The sequence below is a fragment of the Oreochromis niloticus genome, linkage group LG7, assembly GCF_001858045.2.
Source record: "Oreochromis niloticus isolate F11D_XX linkage group LG7, O_niloticus_UMD_NMBU, whole genome shotgun sequence".
In the NCBI taxonomy this organism is placed as follows: Eukaryota; Metazoa; Chordata; class Actinopteri; order Cichliformes; family Cichlidae; genus Oreochromis; species Oreochromis niloticus.
In genome coordinates, this window is record NC_031972.2 from 59,406,813 (window position 1) to 59,433,305 (window position 26,493).

Below are 26,493 nucleotides of genomic sequence, written 5' to 3' on the forward strand. Positions count from 1 at the left end.
CTAAAGTGATATTTTTGTAACCTATTTCAAAATCCCCCCTAAGCCCAGAGGTCATGTACTTTGCACCATGATGATTGTTTATCCCTTGTTTGCATTTTACTTTAACTGCAACCGTCTCACCCCCATCTGCATCTAAAGGTCATAGCTATGTTCATCAGCTTTTCTTAGTTCTGACAATTTGTAAACCTCTTGAAACTGGTCTGGTGTGAAAATGAGATCTTTCCTTCCTTAGCTCAGTGTTTACTTAATAAAAAGGAAGCTGGGTGATGGCATTAGCCTGCCATCTGGACAGGTGGTTGAGCTCAAGTGGATGGCACCCAGGAGTCAGTTCCGTCTGAGTGTATTAATAAGTCCCTCCACTAAGGCTGTTCAGGGTGCATTCAACAATTAACCTAAATTAAATTGAAGACATTTAAAGGCATTGCATGGTGACAGATTTCCAAAGAGGGGCAGGCCAGAAGTGATTACCCCCCCAACACACACACACCTCTATGGTACACTCCTCTTGATGTCAACCTGCCTGGACTGATATTTCACGACTCCATTCCCAAAGTCTCTTTGTTCCTCAGTCCAAGAAAACTGTCCCAGCTGTCCCGTCCAAGAAAACTTTTTTTCATGAGGAAAAAAAAAGATTTTGCTTTCAAAGCCACTTCTTTGTCTTTTTCAAAAGTGTTTTTTAAAAGCATAAAGTCTGTGCAGACTTCCTGTGCATAAAGGAATGTCTGATTAGTATTCTAACAAATGAAAGAAGGACTTTCTTCTCTGCTGATAATACAAGACCCTCGCTCAATCGATTACAAAACCATGAAGCTTTAACCGCTGGCTTGCGCACAACAAGCTTTTAAATTGTACACCTAATTGGCAAGATGGAAAAGCCATTCACTCGGGAGCAGACATTGAAACCTAAAACCTTGACTTGCAGTTTCTAAAAGTAGACTTTGAGAAAGATCTGTGGCCTCTGCTTGTCACCATGTGCCACTTGCGCCAAAACACCCTCAAAGAAAAGAGGGGAGCCAGCGTTGCCTATCCTGTTTTATAAGCTATTCATGCATGCAGGGGTAGAGATGATTCCATTTTGTCTGGCGGTAATCACTGGCAGTTGTTAACAGCAGAGAATAACATTGTTCTAATTGCTGCTACCGTATGTAGATCATTCGTGTCATTCATGATTTGCGTTTTTGGCAGGACAATTTGTTTTTCCTGCACTGCTCAACAACTTACATAAGGCTTGGTTATGCCCCAAACTAATTGGGTTGAATGTTAAATGTTGATTCACTGACCAAGGAAAAAAAATAAATAAATAATTGGACCTCCTGCTAAATGTTAGTTTAAGGGTGGATGTCTTTGACCGCAGGATTTCTGGCGGGATCTGTACTATTGTTCTGTGAATTAGCATTAAACTGGAACTGATGGTGGGAAATCTGTTTAGAATGACGGATCAATATTGAACATATAAAAAATTGATTTATTGTACACACAACTTGAATTCTTGAAACAACTGTCTAGTAACTGAAAATAAGGAACTTTATATTAAAGGTTCTTTAAGGTTTATAAAAGAAATTAACTCTGTAACCTCTGCTGTCCCTTGGAGGAGAGTCTTCTCAAGTCTCTAACACTGTATCTTCATCACCTCACAAACCATGGAGCCATACTAATATGTCTTGTGAATTTTATCTGGCTGAGAACTGCACCCAGATTTTAAAAAGTGCCACATGAATCTGAGCGATTAAAGTGCGGGTGTAAACGGAGATGGTGAGTTCGGTGGCCGGCTTGGAGGGACTCTGAATGTCTCCGTTCAGCTGCACCTGTCTAACTGCACTAAAGGAGCCGGGACTGGGGCCCCAAGGTGGAGCTCAGCCAAGTGGCAGCAACAGAGGAAGGTAAGGAAACGGAGCTCAGTGGAGGCTGGGCTGAATGTGAGTCCCCTGAGAATCTCTTCCACCGCATACTCGCCAAGGTTATAAATAACTTTTATTAGGTTTACGTGGAATTAGCGCAGATGTTATTTGTCAGTATCTGCTCACAGATATAGACATAGACCTGCTGGCATGAGGAGAAGAAAGAGGGTAAAGGGTTAATATCAGGGCATAAGATCACGCATGTGCAAGATGACATGGAAGACATTTTTAAAAAATAATACATTTGAATTCTGAAATTGAAAAGTGTTAATTTTACATATTTATTATTGTAAAATTAATTTATTATTATTATTATTCTGTTTATTTTTATTTGTGGTTTTGAAGCATATCCCAGTATCCCTGGCATGTAAAAAAAACAAAACAAACAAACAAAAAAAACAAATCTATTGACCACTTTCCTAAAATTATGTTGTTTTATCTTTTGCTCCCAAACAGCCCTGACCTATTGAGGCATGGTGTCCACTAGACCCTTGGAGCTGATGTGCGTGGTATCTTGTATCTTGCACCTTTAAGCCCTGTAAGTTGCGAGTTGGGGCCTCCATAGATTGGACTTGTTTGTCCAGCCATTGGGTTGAACTATAGGAAATCTGGATCACAAAGTCATTGTTGTGGTCTTCACACCATTCTTGAACCATTTTTGCTTTGTGGCAGGGTGCATTATCCTGCTGAAAGAAGAACGCAATATCGTTTCCATGAACGGTTGTAATCAAAGTCTGCAATGATGCTTAGGTAGGTGGAACATGTCAAAGTAACATCCACATAGATGGCATGACGCAAGGTTTCCTAGAAGAGTATCACACTGCCACAGTTTCCATAGTGCATCCTGGTGCCGTGTATTGCCCAGGTATGCAATGCACCCATAACTGGCTGATCATGTGATGCAACTCCTACATGAACCTACGAAAGCATTCCAAAATGTGATTTGTTAGGCCACACCCCCTTATTCCATTGCTTTGCGTCCAGTTGATTCTCATATTGTAGGTGTTTTTGGCGGTGGACAGGGGTCAGTATGGGCTCCATGTCCACTTACCTGTCACTAGTTCACTGCTGTTGCTTCCTTGGACCACTTTTCATAGATACTGATCACTACAGACCAGGAACACCCCAGAAGCACAAGTTGGACAAGTCCTCCTGCTTCTTCTTTGAGGACAAATTGTTCACTTGCTTCCTAATATATCCCACGCATTAACAGGTGCCATGATGAAGAGATTATCAGTGTTATTATCTTCACCTGTTAGTAGTCATAATGATGTGCCTGATTGGTGCCACTGCCTGCACAGTCAAACACAAACCAGCATGGAGACAGAAAAAAATGTGCAAACTTCAGGATTGGATTTGAACTTAAAAATTCTGAAGTAATAATAAATAAAATCTGGCAACTCCACTTGAATGTGGCCTCCAGTATGTCATGAAGTAAATGCAAACTTGATAAGTTAAGTAAGAAAATGTAAACTTTATTGCAACTTTGTCATTCTATGTTATCTGATTTACAGAAGGGAGAAAAACACTTGTAATGGCACAGTCATTGTATTACGGTCATTGCTGATACTGCAATAATCTAGACACCTGTGTCGTCCAGATTTGTGGCATATTAAGGCACATGGCTCACTCAGTCTGTAGAGGGAAGGAATAACACAACAAAGCTTTTCCTGCAACTCCTACATGAACCTGCCAAAGCATTCCATAACAGCATTATATAATGGGAAAAAGAAAAGCTCCTCACATGAAGGGCTATGGGAAATCACAGTGTGTCCATTGTACATTCTGCCCCAGGAGAGATTAAGACGTCAATGTGTTCACAACATACTGCGTTGCACTAAGACATTTGGTGATCTGATAGGAAACTTCATTAGACCTGAGTGTTTGAGCTGATACAGTAAACCTTTTAGATCAAAGTTACACAATCAATTTGGTTGAGATAAATGGTAAGTTTCCAGAGTTTGTATCCTCACTGTTTGCCATTTAAGGTTTTCCTTTATGGAACAAATTGATTTAAAAAAAAAAAAAAAAAAAGCAACACTGACAGTTGACTATATAGAGCCGAGCTTCAGGGTATAAAGATTATGTCTCTTCTTGGACTGATTTTAAACATAATCAAAAAATAGAATCAGTCTCATTTAAGTCTGGGTTCAAGAAAGCGATGGAAGTGTAAAGATAGTCCAGAGAATAGGCTATGTCATGGTACACATGAGGACAGAAACTGAATTACTCATGAAGGTTTATGTCAGGTGGGCCTCTGCATCTGTGTGCTTTCAACAATTTCAGCAATTTCAGGTGAGTCCTTCACAAATACTGTGTTTCTCTCCAAACAGCCAATTTCTCATATGCAAACATGGTATGCTTACAACTGAGGGTATTGTATTTATGTGATGTGGCTCAACATTTGGAGAAATATAAGTTTTGTACTTTATTTTTATGGTGAGAGTAGTAGTAGGTAAAAGTACCATCATATGGCACATCAATCATATGTTCCTATCAAATAATTATAAACTGAAGACACTCAACTTTTGCATAGAAATTGGAAAATAAATTTACCGGTTTCAGTGAAATAGGCTTAAGAAATAACAAAAATACAACTTTTTGTTTTTCCATTTCAGTTTTTGTACAGAATAGACAAATGAGAAATCTCAAAAAGAGGGATTTTTAGCACAATTAGAAGTCAGATTTTGCATCTTTTGGACCAAACTATCTTTATACCTGGTCCAAAGTCTTTCCCTGAGCCTCACGGGTGCTAGTGGTGGCTTCATACTCATGAATGGGAGTGATATCACAGTCAGATTATCAGATAAAAAGTGACTGATTACATGTATTTATACAAAATCTGCTTTTCACCCATGTGGTGTCATCAGCAAGGTTGTCTTTACAACTTAATTCGGCTCACTTTAAGAACACATCAACAGTCAGTAAAGAAAGAGGCACTCACTTAAAAGCCCTTGCTACAGCAGGTTAAACTCTAATCTAAAATTTAAATATATGCAAAGTTACGATGAAAGTGGCTTGGCCTCAAGTTCATCAGCGTACAGTACAAAGGGACATTCATGGATGTCCTACAGAGTGGTATGTTGCGAAAACTATTCTAAGAATATGAACTATGGGGTGATAGGCTGCTGTGTCTAATGACTTTGTAAAGCAATTAATATCCGTTACTTGAGGTACATTCATCTTTCATAAAACATCGGCCCTTTGGCCTGATGAGTTCAAGTAAAAGCCTTTCCATAGAGTGAGCGAGACATATAGTACCATGGTGCTTGTATGTAGCTTCCTGTGTTAATTTCCCGCCAGTAAGTGCTTCTCTCAAAAGGCCCTTTTAACCGTCTTCCTTGTCTTTCTGCATCTTCATTTGGTCTTCTTGAGAAATTCAGATACTTTTAAGCAAACAAGGAGCTTGTTTTGTTCCTCCTTATGAAGAGAGCCAGCAGCAGCTACAAATTTAAAGACTGTAGAAATGCAGTATGTAAACACACATACTTCTCCGGAACCATTAAAAAAAAGAAAACAAACAAACAAAAAAAGCAGCAGAGTGGATGAAAAAGTCCAGAAACAAATCACCAAGAGGTAAAACCATTCAGCATTAAAAAAAAAAAAACAAATGAAAAGAAGACAAATAACATAAAGGAAAAAAAATATTTTGAACCATAAAGTGCAAGTATAAAAAAAAATGTATATACATATATATTTCTACAAATCGTCTCAAGGCAGCGCTTGAGGCAGGGTCAATGGTCTTTAGTAGAAAAGTGCAAGTTAAGAACAGCACAAGTACCTAAAAAAAGAATTTGATTCAAAACAGTAAGAGGATAAATCATGTGACTCTGTGGGACAGTCATCCGAGTCAGCTTCTCCGTAAGAAAACAGCCACCTCCGTCAAGGGGACAGGGTAGTCGTGCAGGAACGTCCCCCCGTCAAACACCCGTGCGTTCTGATTGTCCTGCCATTGAAAGCCCCCGTCAGGTAAATATATATCCCTCTGCACTGCCCCCTTCTCCACCACGGGTGCCACTAAGACCTGAAAATAAATACGTATAAGGGAGATTGCACATGTGTGACATCAGGATACGGCTGAAGTTGCTAAAACATGCCAAGTGCATTAGATCCCACATCATCAGAGCTCCATTAACTGACCTCATCTCCAATGAGGAACTGGTCATTGATGGTAAAGGTCATGGAGTCTGTTGGATTGAGCCACCACATTGGGCGATAGATGGGGTTTCCTGTCACCTGCCACTCCTCTGCATACTTTTCAATCAGCGGTGCCACATCCCTCTGGTGCCTTGTTAGGTAGTTCCGAGTTAGGTTTAGCACCTATGGATTACCAGTTGAGACACGAGAACAAACATTATTGTGGATTACAGTAAAAAGAAAAACAAAAAACCCAAAAGAAAACAATTAGGATTATAACGATCTAATTAAAATCCATTGTTGCCTTTTTCTTGGGCAGTATTTTTATTCAGAACCACTTAGGCCTTTTTCACATTGTTCAGCCAAAGAATCTATTTTCAAGAAATCTGGATCAACAGAGTAACTGAAACCAGTGACAAAAAAGCCCTTTCCTTAACTAAATCATCCACCGCAAAGATTTCAGTACAAGAAAAATATTGACAGTGAGGTCTGCTAAGGACATTTGTGCCATCTCTACACGCAGAGTCAACTCAACAGTCACTCATTGTTGACTTAGTGGGTTTAACTCTGCCAAAGTCTTTGTGCTTTCTCCCTTTGCCCAAACGACTTCAGCATTCCTGGAAGGGTCACATCCTCTTCAGAGTCTCACGACAAAAACAAAACTTGACCGCCTCTATAAAAAATGTATTTTTATGACTTGGGATTGAGACCATTTGTAGGAATGAGCCACTGGTTTCAGTGAATCTTTCCCTAATTGAGAAGCCAGGCATGTGTGTGGCTTTGAGGTTTTGCTGCTATTCGATTCCAACGTATTTGCCTCTGTGACCTGTCTGTGACCGACTGCAGTCTCACACATTCTGGAAATAAAGGTGCACCACATTTAAAACTATAGTAAAAATGTCCATAAAAAAGTCATTTATCATGGGCAATGCAACATTCTATCTCAACTTAAATATCTCCCCGCTCTCACTTCATCTGGGTTTATAAACTGAAGACCATGCAAGAGACCAAAATGGAAAACATTGCTGCTGTCAAACGCCTCGCCGTCCAAAAGGCCTATTTTTATCTTTGTCACGCAACACAAGTCACAACTAATATATTTTGCTGCTTTAGCTCCCTCCTAGTGGAAAAGATTTCATTTGATCACTCCCACTCTGTCACACTTGTCAATTACTCATGGAAATCTTAATTGCCACAATAAAGTATTTTTCCAAGACTTGTCCTCAAATTCATTATCATTCCTGCTGAAGTGGCCCTTGAGAGTGAGAGCGAGCCATAAATCTAGAATAGGGATTGTAATTCAGACCAGATGGACTCGTAACCACAGGTGAATGAGATGAGGAAAGGCGGGAGGGGAAGGGGGTTAGGGAGGGCATTACCCTTCTTCCTCTGCAGAAGCATAAAGCGTTTTTTGTTCAGGAACCTGAGCTCTGGTAACACATTGTCAAAAGCATCAATACCTGTCATCAGAGACTTAAGGCTTTGTTTTCCTGCTGTGCATGGTGAATAGTGTGTTCCTCATTTCCCACGGAGAGGGACATGGTTCAGTCCTGCCCCTCCTGCTGAGGGGAGAGTCAGATCTGAGTTTTGATAGATCAGGTCTCAGCAGTCCTCTGCAAAAGAATCGGTGGGAACTTCTCAGTGCTTGACCCTCAAAATTGAGGGCTGGCTTTTGGGCCAATGAACCACTTCTCTAATGTCCCTTTTTCATCAGCAGCATGTGGGAACGAAGGATAATCTCCCACCCCCTTTTAGAACATCTAATTGGCAGCATTCACACCTCACTACACTTGATCTCTCCACAGTAAATCTTCACCAGCAAAAATCTGGTTAGCAAGTCATGAACAGAATGTGAACCTGCTAGGTTGTCACTAATGCGGATGACACAGCTGTAATGGCACCCAACGCAGGCTGCTGCCGGGTGGCTACACGAGGCAGACCGGTAGTATACCTGGCCCTCCCCGAAGATCCAGGGTGGTGTGTGGAAGCTCATAACAGGAAGAAAGGCTGCAATCTCCAGCCAGCGGATGAACAACTCCTCATCTGTGACCAGGTCTCCAGACAGAGAGCCACCTGTGCAGAGGCAGAGAAAAGACAAAAACCAGTTAAACAGTGGGTACTTGATACTCGTGTAGCTTTTTTAATTTGCAGATTTAAGACAACGCAATATGATGTAAGTTGGCTTCTCTATTTGGGAAAAAGATCAATTTATCGTTTTAGATCTGGTTCATATTAATTAATGGTGTTTTGGAAGCTATTATGGGCCATAACATTGTATTAAAATCATCTTGATACAACTCATACCTCATATCTAATGAACAATTTAAGATGTTTCACGGCAGTCTAAGGGCAATTATATCAGGCCTATGTGTTACTGACAGCTCTATGGGCAGAAGGAACACTAATCAGGCGCTTTTTTCAGTTCTCACAAAAAGGCAAAAATATCACTATGTGATAAAAAAGGGACCCATAGGTTCTCGTATTACCTACTGCATCAGGAATGAGGAAGTTGTATCCCAGCAAAGTGTGGTGCAACAGGTTGGGAATGATGGCCTTAAGACCCATCGGGCTCCAATCAGACTGCAGGGGGGTCATCCTCACAAAGAGTGGCTTGTAACTGGATCTGAGACACAGAAAAAAGTCCTAATAAACACAAATGTGCCTTACGGTAAGCAATGTCATTGTGCATTAGCTGACAGATTACCGTGTCCCTGCAGTCATAATGGTGGAATCTCCTATCCTGGTGGCCAGGTCAGCCAGCAGGCTGATGTACTTGTCTCCACCCAGAGCTTGTGGTGGCCGCAGTGCCTGCTCCTCAAACAGATTCCCCTCGCCCCCTTCCAGCATGATGTACTCCATCCCTAAATGGGCTTGAAGGGCTCCTACCCTGTCCAGGAACCAGCTCACTGCTCCTGGATTTGTGATGTTCAGCTTTACACAGAACTTTCCTCGCCACTGACTCATCACAGGGATCTGGATAGAGGGACAGAGGCAACTGCATTCTAATTGGTGTTTATTTTACGCTGCTATTATTTTCTCTGTGGATAATTGACTAATTATAAACCGCAGTGCAACTGCTGTTGTAATTATAGATTTCCTGGTTTAGTCCTATTGCATTTGCATTGCATTGCTTTTTTAATTTGATCAAACTGGAACTGATTAATGCAGAGAGTCTGCAATGCAAGAGGAAAATATCCCCAAATCTCTGTCTGGTTTCATGTTTGACCGAATAGACTGTTCTAGTAGGGTGAGGAAAGTTCACTGTCAGGGAAAACTGTACTTAGCATGAAATGAGAATGTGGTGGGTTCTTTATACTCCATCCCACAACAACAAACTAAATGAAAATACATAAATCTCAGCTAGAAAAGTTCAAATGTGGACTACTGTGGACGCAAATAAGTGGTTTAAAATATGATAGTGTGTGCCTCTCATGCCTCACCAGCTGTCCCTGAGGGGCTGAAGGGAGACTGAGCCAGTAGGCCTCAGTGCCATCAATAAGGGAGGTGTGGAACTGTGTGGTGTCCACGCCCAGGAAAGGGGACATGGTGATGGAAATGTTAAGAAGCTTGACAAGTGGGAGGTCCCTGGTCAGTCTCTTGGACATCCCCCTTTTCCTGCTGTTGAGGTAGTCATGGTCCTGCAGAGGGACAAAGAGACAGACAACAATTCTAAATAACTGCATTAATAGTTTAACAGTGCTACGAGTACTCCTTTCCAAAGTTGCTTTGCAGAATTGTAGCTTTGAGAATGCAACTTCTGTCAGAACCATTTGACATTTGTTAGAGTCCTTTGGAAATTAGATGTTAAGAGTCAAACTGAGACTTTGCATTACATAACTGTGGAACAAAACAAAATGGATGTAAAATAGCTGTGGGAAGAAAGGCTAGATTAGCTCATATTGTTTAATTTCTTAGACCCCCCCCCACCACCACCACTAACCATTCATTTCTCCTGCTTTTTTTTTCAAATCCAGAAAGAAGTAAAATGCAAAGAAACTGAAATAATGTGTCAGACTCTAGGCTTTTATTCTACCAGAAAACTAGTAAACTGTTGTTCACCGAATAAAGCCATCCATCATGATTGCGTGTTATTCTTCACATTTTCCTGTCTTTCTGTTCTTTCACACCTCCTGAAGATGCAATGGAAACATTGCCAGTGTGTACGTATATAACAGGATGCCTGGAGATAGCCTCTTATGGAGCGATTGCGTTTCTGCCTGGTCTTCTGCTGTACAGTCTGGGTCATATCTCAGCATCGAGCTGGGATTACTTGCTCTAGTTGGCTAAGGTCCCTTCAAATCTCAGCATACCCAATTCTTTGCCATCCTGCAGTTACCACACTCAGAGCAACCTAATACCTATTAGGAAAGGCTCTGTTTGTCTTCTCTCAACTATATTTGTTTTGTAATGGAACATCACCAGGTGTTCACACGGATTCACTTGACTGTGGTCCGGTGGTGTCGTTACCAGGCAGTTTGCAATAGCATTTAGGGAAGGGAACTGGATGTATGTGCAGCTATAACAAAAACCATGGGTATCACAATGAACAGACAAACATATTGATAAATAAGTCATGAATGTCTGAAAGCATATTTGATGATGGAGTGCCCCATTTACAAGCTGTAAGGCATCACAAAGTGTCCTGAAGATTTGATCGGCATTTTGTGGAACTAAGTTCTGTTAAGCAAAAAAAACCAAACAAACAAACAAACAAAACAACAAAAAAAAAAAAAAAAAAAGAAGAAAATGGAAAAATAAACCTAATCTGTCTTTTGTATTTCTATGTTGTAACATTTCACTGAACCTGTCCTCCCTCCCTTGTTTCCTGCCTCCAGCGCTCTGGAGATCCACTTAAGAAAACTCTTTCATCTCTATCTCTGACCAGTTGTCGGCCTCTGACCAATGAACTCTTACCAGATTTACTACCTCTGTGGTTGAAGCAGTGGATTATGAAAATCTGCAGCTATGCAGGGGAAGAAATGAAGATGAATGAAAAAAGAATAATATACACATTTTAGTTGTAGTCACCGGGTTAACATAAACTTTACTAGGCTTAGTAAAAGAAGAGAGCTTCTAATAAAAATAGAAACTCCATGAACTGGCTTCTCATTTCAAGACCTTGTATCAACAGACTAGTAGAATTGGACATAAAGCATGGCCCCTGCAGCCAGCTATAAGGTCAACACAGGATATTTGTAATGTTTAAATACAAATTTAAGCTAAATACAACTGATGCCTGCGTCCGCAAAACTTCCAATGAGCTGATAACTGCAATGGCAAATGACAGCAGCACCGCAGCAGGTGGCTTGTGTGTGAACTGCCAGGAATGTCCACTTCAGTGCGATAAAGCAAAGGTTGCGATCGAAAATGCTGAAAACAGCAATCTTTTATAATGCAGTGCTGATTTTTTGCAATTTATTTATTAACATGAAAGCTCACACCTGCCTTGCAAAAACTGTCAAGACACTGAGTGTGTTACCAATCCCTATCCTACTATTTGTTAAATCCTGTTCATGGGGTAATTCCATTTAAACAGTTTAACCAGTGGGATTTTTATCCCACCTGATTGGGTTTGCCTTTGCAGAATATTTTCATAACGAAAACTTAACTCTGTCACAGCCTTTAAAGGCTGGGAGAAGACACAGCACAGCTCAGTAGTCAGTGTGTGTCTGCATCATGTACCATATCAGAAATGAGGGTGGTGGAATGTTCATTGAGGTTGATGACTCCCTCCCCCAGCTGGTGTCTCTTCAGACGATTCGAGAAAGTCCTCATCTCCCTCTCCACCTTCGGCCCTGAGTCCACTTTGGCAAGCAGCTTCCAGAATGGCAGCCTGTGGCACACACACAGGGATCAGACTGGAACAGTTAAACACAGTTGGCTTGCGAGAGTAAAGTTTCAATCAGTGCTCACCAACCACACCAGTGTACCACTGTTATAATAACCAGAAGTGAAGCAGAGTGAAATTTACATCTGGTCTAATCTAAATCTAAACTGAACTAACCGCAGTGCTTTCATGTTGGGCAGCTCCCTGCTGTGCTCCGAGAGCTGTTGCACTGCTTCCTGGTGAGCAGCTTTTACATTGTGGGCCACACACACAGTGTACTGCAGAGGGAGCCGCTCCATACTTGGAAGTGACTGTAGGCAGAACTGCTGTCTGCTGTCCAGCCCGAGCTGCAGGGGGATGTCAGGAGATACAAGCACTGTGACACCTGCATGGTAGGAAGCACACAGGAATGGGCGCGGGTCATTAGCTTACATTATGCTTGTCAGATGAAACCTTGATTTAAGGATGTCAGATAAACAGCTGCAATATAAAGTCACAGTCCAGGTCATACACTCATGCGAAGGAAAAGTCAGATAATTCAAACAGTTATGATTTAAAGAGGCAGAGATCAGCGCAAATAAGACAGTCCATTGCAAATTCCACTTATATGACATAGTGCATGAGTGTTACTGAGACCAGTATGAGTATGACGGATGGAGTGTTGTGGGAGGTAGAGTGCAGCCTGTGTCAGCTGATATTGCTCCACTCAGATGTAAGAAAAACACTCCCCAGAATGAGATATAGCAGCACACAGTTGGATGAGTTTACCCTGAAACTGCTGGCAAGTTCTAAGTAGGTAGGTTACACTGCAGACCAGTGAAATGAGATTCAGGTAGCCTGGAAAGTGACACTGAGGGCAGGGTTAGAAACATTTTTTATTTGTCCATTACGCTTGCTTCTGGGCAAACACGAGCACTGAATGTCCCGTGCATGCTCCGTCTCTGAATAACAAAACCTACCAGAAACATTGAAGACTGCAAAATATTTTTTGTCTACTTTATCCTTCTAAAACCTTGCAGTAAAGGGAGCCTCTTTAAATTTCTGCTACTGTATACACATACAGTCCATCAGATGGCATGTATAATGACAAGATTATGTGTAGCTGAAAATTGTGTCTGCAGATGTAGTTGCCCTGGAAGGAATGCCCCATTCATCTCAGGTTACCCTAACCCTCACCACTTCTTCCCTAACCTGACTCCCACCTTCTCCCTCCCAGCTTTAACAACCTTCAGTTCCTCTGTGCTCTGCTTGGCAATGTTTCTGTCCCATCTAATAAGCCATTAACATAGACCCTGACCTCGTATTGAGATTTTGCAAAAGCTGCTCAAAGTAACCAAACTGGGTTTTAAGATTTGTGACCAATCAATGAACAGATTAGACAGTCTGAGAAACTGGTGAGACCTTGGCTCATTTCAGCTGCCCTCTCTAGTTTCAGTGGGCTTACTGTTCTCATGGAAGCAGGGACCAGGAGCAGGCGGGATACTCGTGTACCAGTTTATAATCAGATTAATAGTTTCAGAGATCAGTATTTAAAAGCCTTGTGAGGAGCCTTCAGCCTCAGGGTAATTCCCACGTGTTTGCAATGGATAATGTCAAAGAGATACTGGTAACACCTCAGCTGCCTCTCACAAGGTATTAGGTCAACATCCACGTGTTTGTTACAAATTTATAAATGGCAGATAAATGCAGATTTTATTTAGGAAATATTTATGATAAACATTTAATTTTATGTATTTCTGACATACAGAAATATTTTCAATAACAAAGGAGTTGAATGGACGCGATAGAAGAAAGTTGATAAGGCAAAGGTGCTTTGAAAGAGTATGGTGGTGTATGATGTGGTTAGCAGAGAAAATTATAAAGATTTATAGAAGGATGGAAGCGGAAAGAAAGCAGTGGAAACATACGCAAAAGGACTACACCAGACAGCAAGAAGCCTCGTAGACTAATGTGGTGCTGAAGCTGCAAACAGTGGCTTTTACTAAAGTGCATACAGAGTGGAAAATGGAGTTGAATTTGCAAGCATGCCTTCTCAAGTCATAATTAATTTTTGTTGGAAATGACACTGCAGAGCCTCAAGGAAATGAGACAAGCTGATCCCAAGCTGCTGTACCTGTTATTCCATCTCGGATTAAATGTGCATTTTGAAAGTTAAGTATACCAAATCCTGTCGTCTGTTTGGGAGCTTCTCATTTAAAAACAAAAAACCCCCAAGTCATTCTAATCCTGTTTATTTATTACGCTCTGTAAGACGCAGGCAAGCATCATATCTGTTTGTTCACAACGTATGTGAGCGGGATTTATGATCATTTTAAAGAAAGTGAACAAGATTTGAAGCCTTAAGTTGCTCCCATAGCGGTGTACCCAGGAGGTGAGGGAAGTTTTTAGAGCAGCTTCTTAAAAATTCCAAAAATCCAATAAATTTTCTTTTTTCTTTTTTCACCAGCTCTCAAAAAGTAAAATTTTGTGACTGGTGGAAAATATGCTCTCGCCTTCAAGGCATCACTTAATGTAAAGATTACATAGTTTGCTGTACAGATTTGATTGACGTTTCTATACGTGGACATACATGGATTCTCTCACACGTCTCTCATGCACACCTCGTTCAATGTGGAACTGCAGCTTTCCAAGAAAAACAGTGCTGACCTTATAGATCCATAAAGACTCTTTGCTCACTTTCAGTCAGTCTGACCTCAACATCTGTAGGTGGTAGCAGAGGTGACCCTGTGCACCTTCACCAGGGTCGGTAAGGTTTTAATGTGGCGTCTAGGATCCTGGAGAGTGCTGGTCTGAAGGAAAACGCTACTGTCTGACTCCCTGCTGCTGTGGACCAGATGAACTGCACTCTTTTACCTGTCATATTTTTACTGTTCTTTCTGACAACCGTGCAAACACACAGACCTGACTAGGGGTTATAAAAATGTGCATTCAAACACTAACCCTGTGTGTGCGGGTGTGTGAGTTTGTGTGTGTTCGGCATGTACTTCTTTAACAATGGAAATTTAGTTTTTGTGCCCAACCTCAAGAAACTGATGGCCACAAAACTGGGACATTGCCATTGTAGTAAATTTCCAATCCCACTTATTGAAGAAATAATGAAACACTAAAGAGGTTCTCTCTGCTCTACTCCTATCATCAATCAGTTTTATTGTTTCAAGGGTGAGACACTGTGTTCCGTACAAACATTCAGATGTGTCCTTTTCACTACCAGCAGATTAGATTAGACAAACTCTAAAAACTGCGAGAGGCGATGTAATACTTTTTGTTTGGCTTCAGTGTTGACGTTAGCAAACCGTTTAAACTCATATTGGGACATTCTCGCTTAAACAAAGATTTCGCTAAAGCTCAGGGTTAAAGTAAGGAAAGGGAACTAACCTGAGCAACCACAGACAAGTTACGTGTCTATATGAAGAGAAGCTGTCCCATTGTTACACCCTTTAAAAAGTCTTTCTTCTGTTTCTTGCATGTTGACCTTCATGGAAAGTATAAGAGATCAACTGTGGAAAATGTTGTGGGGTGATTTTCATTCAGTAGTTCTCTCATACAGGAGATGACAGCTTGCTTTTAACAAAGCTTCAGCTGGCTAACGGTGTCATTCTTGAAGTATTTCACATCTTACTTGTCCGGGAGTGTCGAGGTTTCGGGGCAGCTGCCCAGGGACCTCGTCATGACCTATTGAGCAACGCGGATGAGTGTTTTGGAGCAGTGTCCTACGTTTGGCATCTTGATCTCGGTTTGGTTTTAAAACAAATAAGAAAATAATCTTTAAAACATTTCCAACGAGAAGATATTTAGTAAAAATTAAGAACACAGCTAAGAGAGCTAGATTTCTTGTCTGATTTCTTACTCTTTGGTACTCGGTAAGCCTGATTTGTGCTTTCAATTACTGGTTAGGAGAAAGCGAGTGTATTTAGTCTTTGCATTTCCAAAACATTTGTAAAAAGCTTATAGAAGACATTTCACTAACTTGCTTTTAACCACTGAATGTGTCCATGCTTTCTCAGAATGTCTTTTCTGTGGATGCCTTGCATTAAGATTGGTGAACGACATTAAAAAATGTTGATAATTCTCTGTTTTTCTTTTGTGGTTTTCTTCCTTCCTCTTCTATTGCTTTCCATGAAACTGAGTAATGGAAGCATGTTTTAGCTTTAACTGTTCTATCCCTTGTCAACATAAAGCTCCGTTATATTAGAGACAGAAGTCACGTGTGCATGTGGAGGAAGTGGTGTAGTATCTTAAAGAGTTGTTGTAAAGCTGTTGCGAGGAATCTTGGAGAAAGCGTGTGCTGTGTGTTTCTCTTCATGAAAAAAAAAATCTATTAAGAAACACTAGATCAATTACTGGCTGGCTGAGCACAACAGGAGGGGGAAATTTAAAGTAGTTACACAATCACATTTTAAAAAAACTAACAGGTTTGCTCTGAACTTTCGTTTGTAATAACAAGTTGGAGAACTCACGATGAAAGCCAAACTTCATGTCTCCGCTCAGTACAAAGCATTTGGATACAGGCCATGGAAAAATGAAGTCTTTTATATATGAGAATAGAATTTCTGGCTAATAATTCACCTCTCATTTGTGTGCCAACATCCAACAATTATTTTACACATAAATCTTACCGTGTTTCAAAGAATTAATTAGTCACACATGGGACAAAAACGGCTACTTTGCTTTCAAATCAATGTGTTTCAAATAATCGTTTCTGCCACTTGTATTCCCATTACTGCTAAAGATCTCATTATATTATATTCTATGTCATTTTGTTTGTTATTTTAGGACACAAATAAAGAGACAGTTTTCATCTGTTACTGGTTTGTCTACTTAGTATTGTTTTAAGCCTACAGGCGGCACACAATAACAATCTTTGTGAACACATGCAGTATTCCCATGTCAAGCCTTTGAGCCTCTAGCTGTAGCTCTTCTGCTTAATTATCCATTATAATGCATGTGATCTAGGATGCTACTTTGCTAATAGCTAATCTGTTCTTACTAGTCCAGTTGTGTTTTTGAATGGATAAAGACAGGTGTGGCTATGATAAGTTCCTCCAGTTGGAAACGCTCTCAAATGTCACTCTGCTGCATGGTGGCATGCTGTATCTCTTTCATCCAGTTTCTCCGCCTTGGCTTTACTTTGCTACTCTTTACCTCTCTTCTTGATTCTGCGTTTAATATCACCAATTACCGTACATATATGCTCTGTTGTCACAAATATTTCAATCTGTCTGCCATGGTCTTTAACTATCCCCAGGAGTCCTCTTAAGTTAGTAATGTCAGCCACAGTTCTATACTGCCCACAACATTTATAACTCTAGTTATGACTAACTAGAGTCAGTGTAGACAGGACTCTTACAACGGTCAGCGGGTTCAAACAGCTGTGAAGCCTAATATTACGTTAAAACTGCAGTATGTTTGTTCCTCCAAAGCAGATTCATGAAGGCAGCTCAGATGAAAGTGTTGTCAGTCCATTAATAATAAATAATATTCACCAAAAGTAAAGACATGTGGCTATTGCTTTACTTTTTTAAAAATTACTATTGGAATACTGCCTTCCCAGAATTTCCTTCCTTTTTTTTGGTTTTAGGAAAAAACAACACTGGAGTTCTTTTTTTCACCCCAAAATGAAACTGAGAACTGATAATGCATACCAGCTTTTCTCTACTGTACATTACAATACACATTTATCGGTGCATTTCAAATACACGCGAACAGTGTGTACTGTGTGTTTATGACTGCATACGGTGCTGTGTGCATGCAGCTGACTCATTTTGAGAAGCACTGTTCTAACCACCGTTTGCTGAGTGTTGGTGTAGACAGCTGGATTTAAAGGCAACTTTTCTTGAGAAGAAACTTAATACTGGGAAAGGGGTGAGGAGCTGTGCATGCTAATAACCAGTGAATACGTTTTATATGATATAATTTCTTCTCTATATTTCTGTTAGTATTTTTTTCCAGCTGCATTCAATTAGACTTGATTGAGTGCAAAAAAAAAAGAGAAAAAAAAAGCAGGAACAAATCACTTTTCTAATTAAACTTTCACACGGTTGCGTAACCCCACAAATCTCTATAATGATATCCACACATGAATGTGGATTTTCTTCTCCATAAAAACTTCTGTAATTGTTTCCTGTCCCAATACTATTATCCATAAAAATAAAGCAGTTATGACTCAAACACATTATAAGATTTATAGCTGAATTTTTAATAGTTTTTTTATTTGCATTTCATTTATAGTTCAGTTCTGGCTTCTTTCCAGGCTGAGTTTGCTTATTTTTTTAATAGTATGACAGGTATTTGTCAGTGTCTCGACTTCAATAACACTGGAATACATGTGAGAGTACAGCCATAATAATGTTAAAGCAGCAGATTTTATTAATGTAGTCATCCCAAAGCCTTTGTATTTGAATTTATCTCTATTTTCATTTACACTTAGCCTAGCTTTTTAGGTCTATTTTAGTTAACTGGAATGTTTTTTCACGCTTCTACTTTGGTTTTGGTTAACTATAATGACCTTATTCACAGCCATAATCACATTGCATTTTAATCTGAGATATCATGTGGTTCTTTTGACTGAGCTGCTGGGCAGATAAGGAAGATAAATGCAGCTTATGAAGACTGACAAAATGCTTTTTCTATATGGATGAGAATTAAGTGTTGTTATTTTGCCCGGAGCAGCTTATATAGGATATCGTCAATTACAAATTCATTTTGATGCATGTAACATGCAACATTTGATACAAAATATAAATGTAAATTGAACTTGTAGACAAACTATAACAGGGGTCATGCAAATAAAGGGTAGTTACGAATAGATTATGCAAACTACACTGGAATTAAACCATAACTGTATATTAACTGCATTCCTCTTCTTTCTGTGTGGAGTGTGCATGTTCTCATTGTGTGTACTCTGTGTACTCTGGCTTCCTCCAAAAGTCCAAAGACATGCAAGATGATTTGGTTGGCGACTCTAAATTGACACAAAGTGTGAATGTGAATGAATGTCTGTCTCTCTGTGATAGCCCTGCAACTGACTTTTGATCCTTCCTTGGTGTACCCCACCTCTTGCCCTATGACAGCTGGGATAGGCTCCAACTCCCCATGACCCTGAATTCCATTACTAGAAGAAAATGAATGTCTGGATGGCTGGTTGGGTGGCTGGCTGGCTGGCTGGCTGGCTGGCTGGCTGGCTGGCTGGCTGGATGGATGGGTGGATGGATGGATAGATTTGTCTGACATTTGATGTGATGTGGTCTGAGAAGGTGTCCGTTTCCTGTCAGTTCTGACAGTAAAGCACAATACATCACTGGACTGCCTCTGAAGCTCTGTCTCATACGCCTTTTGTAAAAGTGGCTGCTAATTCACAAATGTACCAAGTTTACACAGAGAGGAGAGAGGAAAGCTCTTTGTTGCAGTTCAAGCAGGTGTAACATTTCTACTTGCAGCACAGGACCACACAAGTCTGAAGGTTAAAGCCCTTGTTAGTGATGAAATATGCTGTAGGCTACACAAATTACTTATTTTACTGAATGGACCGAGAAGCTACTAGTTTATCACACATCAGACTGATTATGTTGTTGGCAAATAAGGAAAATACATGAAACTTATGTTCTTGTGATCTGTGGGACTGGCATCCAATATCTGAAAGCAACCTAAAGCAAAGTGAGAAGTGTTGAAATGCTTGGAAAATGTCCAGCCTATAGGAAAAAGCAGGAACGCAGTCAAGTATGACTTTCAATATGTCTTTGATCATGGAAAAACATTTTCTCTCGGGCCTAATGTGCACATTATGCAAATCCTGGAGCCAAACAAAGACATCCTTGAACTTTAAAGCAGAATATCATGTTAAATATACCTTTAATGCTCCAACAGGCATCATTGTCATTGCTGAGCATCAGTTTGCTATGTTTGGGACTATGTATCTGTGAGAGGTTACTTGGCAACAAATAAACAGTTGATCTCATTGGGATCTCGTGCTATCTCTGGCTGCATGTGTGTGCATGTGTGTTTTTCTCTCCGTGGAAAGCTAAGCAGATAAACAAAGGGTTACGGGGGTCCTAATAATTACTGGCATCCTTTCACAAGGTGGAAAAGGGATTTAAGTCATGTGACTCTCTGGCGAAGCCTGTCACTGTTACATAACATAGCAAAAGATATATGAGTGTATATGCGGTTGCATGCGGTTCCATCAGTATGTAAATGAATGTGAGTAAAGCTAGTGCTAAACATCAGTGAAGTCATTATCGATGATTGTTTGTGTCGCTTTATTGGGTGATGTCACTGTGTTCCCTGTGGCAGGTTAGGATTTGAGTTTTGTAGTTACTCACAGCTAAACACTAAACCAGACATTTACAGAGCTCAAAGATATTCACTTTACACCTAAGGCCTGCATGTAGAAATGAGAATATGTGAATATTAAAGATTTTTTGAACAATGTCAGTGTGCTAATAATAATAATCATGATCTCAGATTGATATCGAAATTCAATAGGAACAAAGATTAGTTTATTTAAGCAGTAGCTCAGAAAACAACTTAACACAAAGACGAATTGAATCTCCATAGTCCATTTGATTTGAGTAAACACACATGCACACACTCTCCACAGACGTTCTTCATCAGTCATATTAACCATTCACATCCGCTAGCAGCCCCTGCCTCTCCCCCCTTACCCCCGAGGATAAAATCTAACACCCTCAAAATAACCTGGTGAGTTATAAGAGTCAGCAGGGCCTCCATCCAACCTGCTCTTTTAATAGAAACAAAAGACAATTACTCTGGTATTCCTAAGAGTTAATTTAAGATGCTATAGGTGGCTTGATTGCCTTTGTAGTCTAATCTCTGAATTAATAAACTGACATGCCACAGCCAGCATCATGTTACACTATATTTATGGGGAAGCCAACTTATCTAGTATGTTGTGTGTGTTTTAGGGATGCTGCTTCAGGACCATTTTTGCCAGCTCAAGCATAAATGCTTACATGAGGGGCTGAAAAGGGTAGGACAACACAACAACATCCACAGGGCTTCCCTCGCTCCCTGGGATTCACGCCACACATGGTATACCCACTCATGTGGGATCAAGTTTCAAGAGTCCTTGTTCTTGTTCTAACGCTGCACCAATAGCAAGCGTGGCAAACTGCCAACATCCGTACTGAGGAGATCTTTCTTCTTGTAATAACATAGCCGTGGAGAAGATTTCTAATTCCATTTCTAACGATGAGATCGGAGCAAATCCCATCAGTGACCACTTACCCGATGAGCCAAGGAAGTAGCGCTCCAGGGCAGAGCCGAACCCAGAGGGATTGTCCTTCAGATCACTGACGACAAAGGGCTGCATCGTGGCGTTCTGATCGTTGATCGGCCAAGTCTGGCCTCGAACACTGGCACCCCCGTACCAGGATATGTTGGCCATTGAGAAGCAGTCCTGAATAAAGACACGCATGTGCAAATATACATGCAATCACACATTAAAAGGAAAAGGGAAAGAAAATCAGAGTGAAATGTTTGCATACAAGAAAATACTGAAAAATACAAAAATAAAACAGTGATTAACTAATTGAATTAACTTTAAAAAAAAGCCATGTATTATTAAAATAGTAGCTGAATTAAGAATGGAAAGAGTAATGTTTGTGAGGAGAGGGTAAAAAATTTCTTTTGGTTTTAAAACACTTTAGCAACCTCACTGAAGGGCACCAACATTTTGTCAGTATTTGACAAAATAATAAGAAAAGAAAAGAGAATAGAACACAAAGCTTTTCGTTGTCATCACTGTTCTGTGGTAAATATAAGGAAATTAGAAGTACAGCAGTTGATGCATTAAGGCAGCAACTCTCAAGAACGAATTATTTAAGAGCATCTAAATGTTTTAGGAGACTTACGGTCCATAATAAATTTCATTTCTGTTCTCAAATTTGGATTCTACTTTAATTTAAACAATTACAAATGTAATAACATTATCGATAAAAGCAGTGTATTAAGAGTTTTTTTGAGTGGATGAGTTAATGTAATATTTGAAATTCAGTGTTAGTTAAGGTTACATCTGGTATATCAGTGCAAGAAATGCAGGGATTGAGCGTCAAAGAATTTTTTTTTTTTTAAACAAATGCTTCCATTCTGTCTTCAAGAGACAAATATGCAGACGTTAAGTTTATTTTTTCACATCAGCAAATCTGGGCTCCATTAAGCAGTTTCAAAACAGGTGCCAAGTAGTCACCTGAGAGGCTCTGGGCAGGATTTTTGGAAATTATGAAAATAAATGTGACTTTGGTTTAGAAGATTTTCTGTGAGCAGTCACACCACATGACAGGGAGTTAAGTTGAGGAATGTTCCAGTGGGGACAGATTAACCTACCCAAACTTTGCAACAGTTAAATGCCTCTGACGATTAAGGCAGGGGAAAGTACAGTAAGTACTTTGCAGCTAAAAAATAAATAAATACAGATTTAAAACAAACCATATTCCACTCGGTATAGTTATTTAAATGACTTTAGAAAGAGACAGGAATGAAGCATAACAAGTCGCCTACAAAGATTTGAAAAAATATTTGTCCCCTTTCTGCTTTCTTATTTATTTATTTACTTATTTATTGTCTATTTGTCACACTTATGTTTCAGATTATCCCCAAAAATTAACATTAGACAAACAAGCCCCTCTTACTCTAACTCTAGTCCCACAGAATGAGACATTATCCACAAATGGAGAAAACCTGAAAAAGAAGAGACAGGTCTACCAAAATTACGATGAGAGTGCACTGACAACTCCTCCTGGAGATCACAGAAGAACCCAAAATAGCATCTAACTTGCCTCAGTTAAGGTCAGTGTTCATTATTCAGCAATAAGAAAGAGATTAGACAAAAATGGCATCCAATGGAGAGCTCCAAAATGAAAACCACCGCTGACCAAAAAGAACACAAAGACTCATCCTGCATTTGCCAAAAAAACCCATTTTGGCAATCCCAAAATTTTGGGCAAAACGTTCTGTGAACTGATGTGACAAATGCTTTTTGCAAGGTTTGCATCCTGTTACATGTGGCTTGAAAATAACAGAGAATTTCATTGAAAGAAAGTCCTATCAAGAGTCAGACATGATCATGGTACTGTGAGGGTCTGGGCTGTTTTGCTGCTTTAGGACCTGGATGACTTGCAGTTATTGATGGAACCTTGAATTCTCCTTTTTCCTAGAAAGCCTCTACCGGAAAATCCTGAAGGAAACTGTCCAGCCACTCCCTGAGGCTCAAGCACAGAATGATCCAAAATACACCAGCCAATCCACCTCCGAATGACCACAAAAAACAAAAAATTAAGGTTTTGGAGTGACCTAGTCAAAGTCTGGACTTTAATCCGATTGACACGCTTTGGTGTGACCTGTCCATTTATGCTCAAAAACCCTTCAATGTTGCTGAATTAAAACAATTCTGCAGAGAAATGTCGGCCAAAATTCCCCCACAGTGATGTGAAAGACTAATTACCACTTATCACAAACACTTGATTGGAGTTCTTGCTGCCAAGGGTGACACAAGCAATTATTAAGTTTAGGGGGCAATTACTTTTTCACATAAGGCCAGGTAAATGGTAAATGGCCTGTATTTGTATAGTGCTTTACTTAGTCCCTAAGGACCCCAAAGCGTTTTACACAATCAGTCATCCACCCATTCACACACTGGTGATGGCAAGCTACATTGTAGCCACAGCTGCCCTGGAGTGCACTGACAGAGGCGAGGCTGCCGGACACTGGCGACACCGGGCCCTCTGACCACCACCAGTAGGCAACGGGTGAAGTGTCTGGCCCAAGGACACAACGACCGAGACTGTCGGAGTCCGGGCTCGAACCAGCAACCTTCCGAGACAAGACGAACTATCAACTCTGGAGCCACGATCTCTTGACCAGCTGTTTTTTCCACAACTTTTTTGTTGTGGAAAAAACTGTATTTTGCATTTATTCATGTTATCTTTGTCTGAAATGTGTGAAATTGTAAAACTAGCTTGATTATCTGAAACAAGTACCAAGCGTGACAAATATGCAGATAAATACATTTTAAAAAGGAGGAAAAGAACACTGTATGTGCACATGTTTGTTTCATGTAATTTAACATAATTTCGTGGCTATACACTGGGGATCGATATAAACATCCAGTTAAATTTAAAACATTTATACAAATTTAAAACATTTATCTGGCGTTTGCCAGAATTGCACTTTGAAAATGATATCATTAATCACGTATGCCGCAAGAAACACCTTTAACTCTCCAATTATTTTTCTAAAAGGAGATTTCTACCATTTTGAAAGCATCTGTTTTGCGTTAAGAAGTTATATGAACAGATTGTAAGTGAAATACATTTTTTCTTCTTGATTATTGATATAAAATATATACTTGACGGAGAAAGTGCCTTATATTACTTTGCAAAGGGACCTGCTTATAAATTGTTGCACACTGTGCACCAGAAATAGGCTGTCATCAAACCAAGGCAATGTCATTCCGCAAACTACAAACTACAAATGGGGACATTGATGTTCCTAGCCTGAAGAAAGTGCTTTTGCACTCCACATTTTGCTGTGATTTGTGTATTTCGTGTGCACATTAAGAGAAACACTACCTTCAGCTCCACATGACAGTGTACCGGTGCCCAGGTCATGCTGTAACACTCCGTCTCCGTATCCTCATTCACTTCGAGCGAGATCTTCACCTCGGCCACCGAGTCCCAGGTATAGCAGAACTCAGTTTTATTGAGCCAGCACAGGTTCCTCACGAAGGGAATCTCTATATCGGGGTTCCCTACGTTCCCGACGTCAATTTCCACGTAGGTCTTATCCTCAGTCAGGGTCTGTATGAGCAGCGAGTGGGTTTTTCTCTCCCAAATCAGTCCGCTGAAAGTTCCCCTAAGGATCCAGTTTTTGTTGGGCTGGTCCACCACTTGCCAGTATATGATCCCGATGGTCATTACGAAGAAGACGGCAACCCCGAGACAGGCTATCGCTCCTTTCCAGGTCTCGTTCATCTCCTTCAATCCCGTATCCCATGTTACCTCTGGGATGGGGCTAGGGTTCCTATTTCGAGCGTGGGGCATGTTGTTTTTGAGATCAGCAAAGAGTCAAACAGTAAAATTGCTGCAGAAATCTCTGAGCGTCAAAATCATCTGTTGCTTCATCATGTCATGGTGTTTTCAGTGAAGCTACAGTGTGAACCATCCTACTCTTTATCATTACACGGTTTACACTGCTGTTTTGGGTTTTTGCGCAATTGTGCCGGCAACAGAGACCTGTCATGTGAGGAAAGCTGTGAGAAAAAAAAAGCCCAGCGCAGAAATAAAATGATATGAATGAATAACGGACTTACCACATATTGCTGATGTTTTAAAAGGATTGGATTTGTAAATAGCATTAGGTGCAGTGAGCTCTTAGGCAGCCTCAAGTCGGGTTTGGCAGCAATGCCTACGAATAGCTCCTAAGACGCTGTCTTGCTTGTCCTGCACTTTCTGACGTAACGCCGGGTTGTTTCTTCAGAGGAAGGGTAGAGAGGGGGAAATAGGGGATCAAGGGGGCTTGGCAGAGTCTCGGAGGTGCCCGCCGGGGTGAGGAGGCCACGGGCAGCCTGGAAGGGAGGGACCCCCATGCGTGCTCCCAGACTCTCCCTGCGCTCTCCATGCGTAAAGTCTGAGCACACTTGTCATCTGTTGGTTTGGTAGACGGCGAGGAGCGTCTATTGGAAATGGCAAGGTCGGGGAACATATCATACCTCATCCAAATGAGATCCCCGGGTGTTTCAATGAAAAGCAAAGGGTAATGTCTAGGACTGATGGTGAAATCATGAAAGAAGCTTTCAAACATTTAGGATCAATTATGTTTTCAAATTATTCAAGCTTCAAGCAATTAAAAAAAAAAAAAATAAATAAATATATATATATATATATATATATATATATATATATATATATATATATATATATATATATATATATATACATATGTCATTTTGTTTTTGTGGGTTTTTTGTCGTTGTTTTTTGTTTTGTTTTGGGGGTGGGTGGGCATTATCTTTGGGCTCACTACCACAATGGCCAAAGAAGTTTTTTTTTCTCTGTTTTTAATGATAAATAATTATTTCACTTGTTGACTGGCTCTACAGACTTTGCAGGGATTAAAATGGTTTTTGACAATTTGTTAGTTTTGCTGGTTACAAAATGAAATGAGGCACCTGTTATTTATCACACATCTCTGCTGTATCTCCAGGGCCAAAGTCATATAGCTCAAAACAAATACATTACAGTAAACCTACTCCTTTATGCATTATGTGCATAAGTTATACCAAAAAGCTATACTTTGAATATATAAAAAACATCAAAAATCAAATATCAAATGCTGGTCTTGATGTTCCTCCTTAGTTACATATGTAAAAAACTACCACACATAAGAATAGACTATTAAAATAAATGCATGGCATAAAAAGAAAAGCCAGTACAGAGCAGACAATGCAAAACAAGTTCATGGTGATGATTAAATGACCTTGTGGCTTTTACATCCAGATGTGCCTTTCTCTGCTCTTTCTGTTACTGTCACTTGTTTTGTGAATGATCTGCATTCCAGCATGTGAAAACAGCTTGCACTTAAAATAAGTCGTTTAACCAACATTCTACGATACAGTACC

General features: G+C 40.2%; 1 protein-coding gene and 1 long non-coding RNA gene across 5 annotated transcripts; both read right to left on the reverse strand.

The window, feature by feature from the left end:
- Positions 1-612: 612 nt before the first annotated feature.
- On the reverse strand, positions 613-3,206 carry LOC112847583 (uncharacterized). 2 transcript variants are annotated; one of them, XR_003221214.1, is made up of 3 exons: positions 2,950-3,206; positions 2,362-2,816; positions 613-2,040 (listed from the first exon to the last, which is right to left on the reverse strand). It is a non-coding gene; the product is annotated as an uncharacterized LOC112847583 (long non-coding RNA). The 2 variants fall into 2 exon arrangements; XR_003221215.1 differs by having other exon boundaries at positions 613-2,043.
- A 146-nt stretch (positions 3,207-3,352) lies between these two features.
- Positions 3,353-25,507, reverse strand: si:ch211-236l14.4 (SITS-binding protein). 3 transcript variants are annotated; one of them, XM_025909494.1, is made up of 11 exons: positions 25,187-25,507; positions 24,447-24,897; positions 21,106-21,277; positions 12,040-12,247; positions 11,718-11,868; positions 9,476-9,673; positions 8,740-9,008; positions 8,522-8,658; positions 7,987-8,108; positions 6,039-6,218; positions 3,353-5,922 (listed from the first exon to the last, which is right to left on the reverse strand). In XM_025909494.1, exons 1-11 carry the CDS (start codon positions 25,189-25,191, stop codon positions 5,749-5,751), a joined length of 2,067 nt encoding a protein of 688 aa, XP_025765279.1. In that variant the 5' UTR covers positions 25,192-25,507; the 3' UTR covers positions 3,353-5,748. The 3 variants fall into 3 exon arrangements, with proteins under 3 accessions (XP_025765279.1, XP_005471072.1, XP_025765280.1); XM_005471015.3 differs by having other exon boundaries at positions 24,447-25,109; XM_025909495.1 differs by lacking the exon at positions 3,353-5,922 and having other exon boundaries at positions 6,082-6,218; positions 8,526-8,658; positions 24,447-25,109.
- Positions 25,508-26,493: the final 986 nt, after the last annotated feature.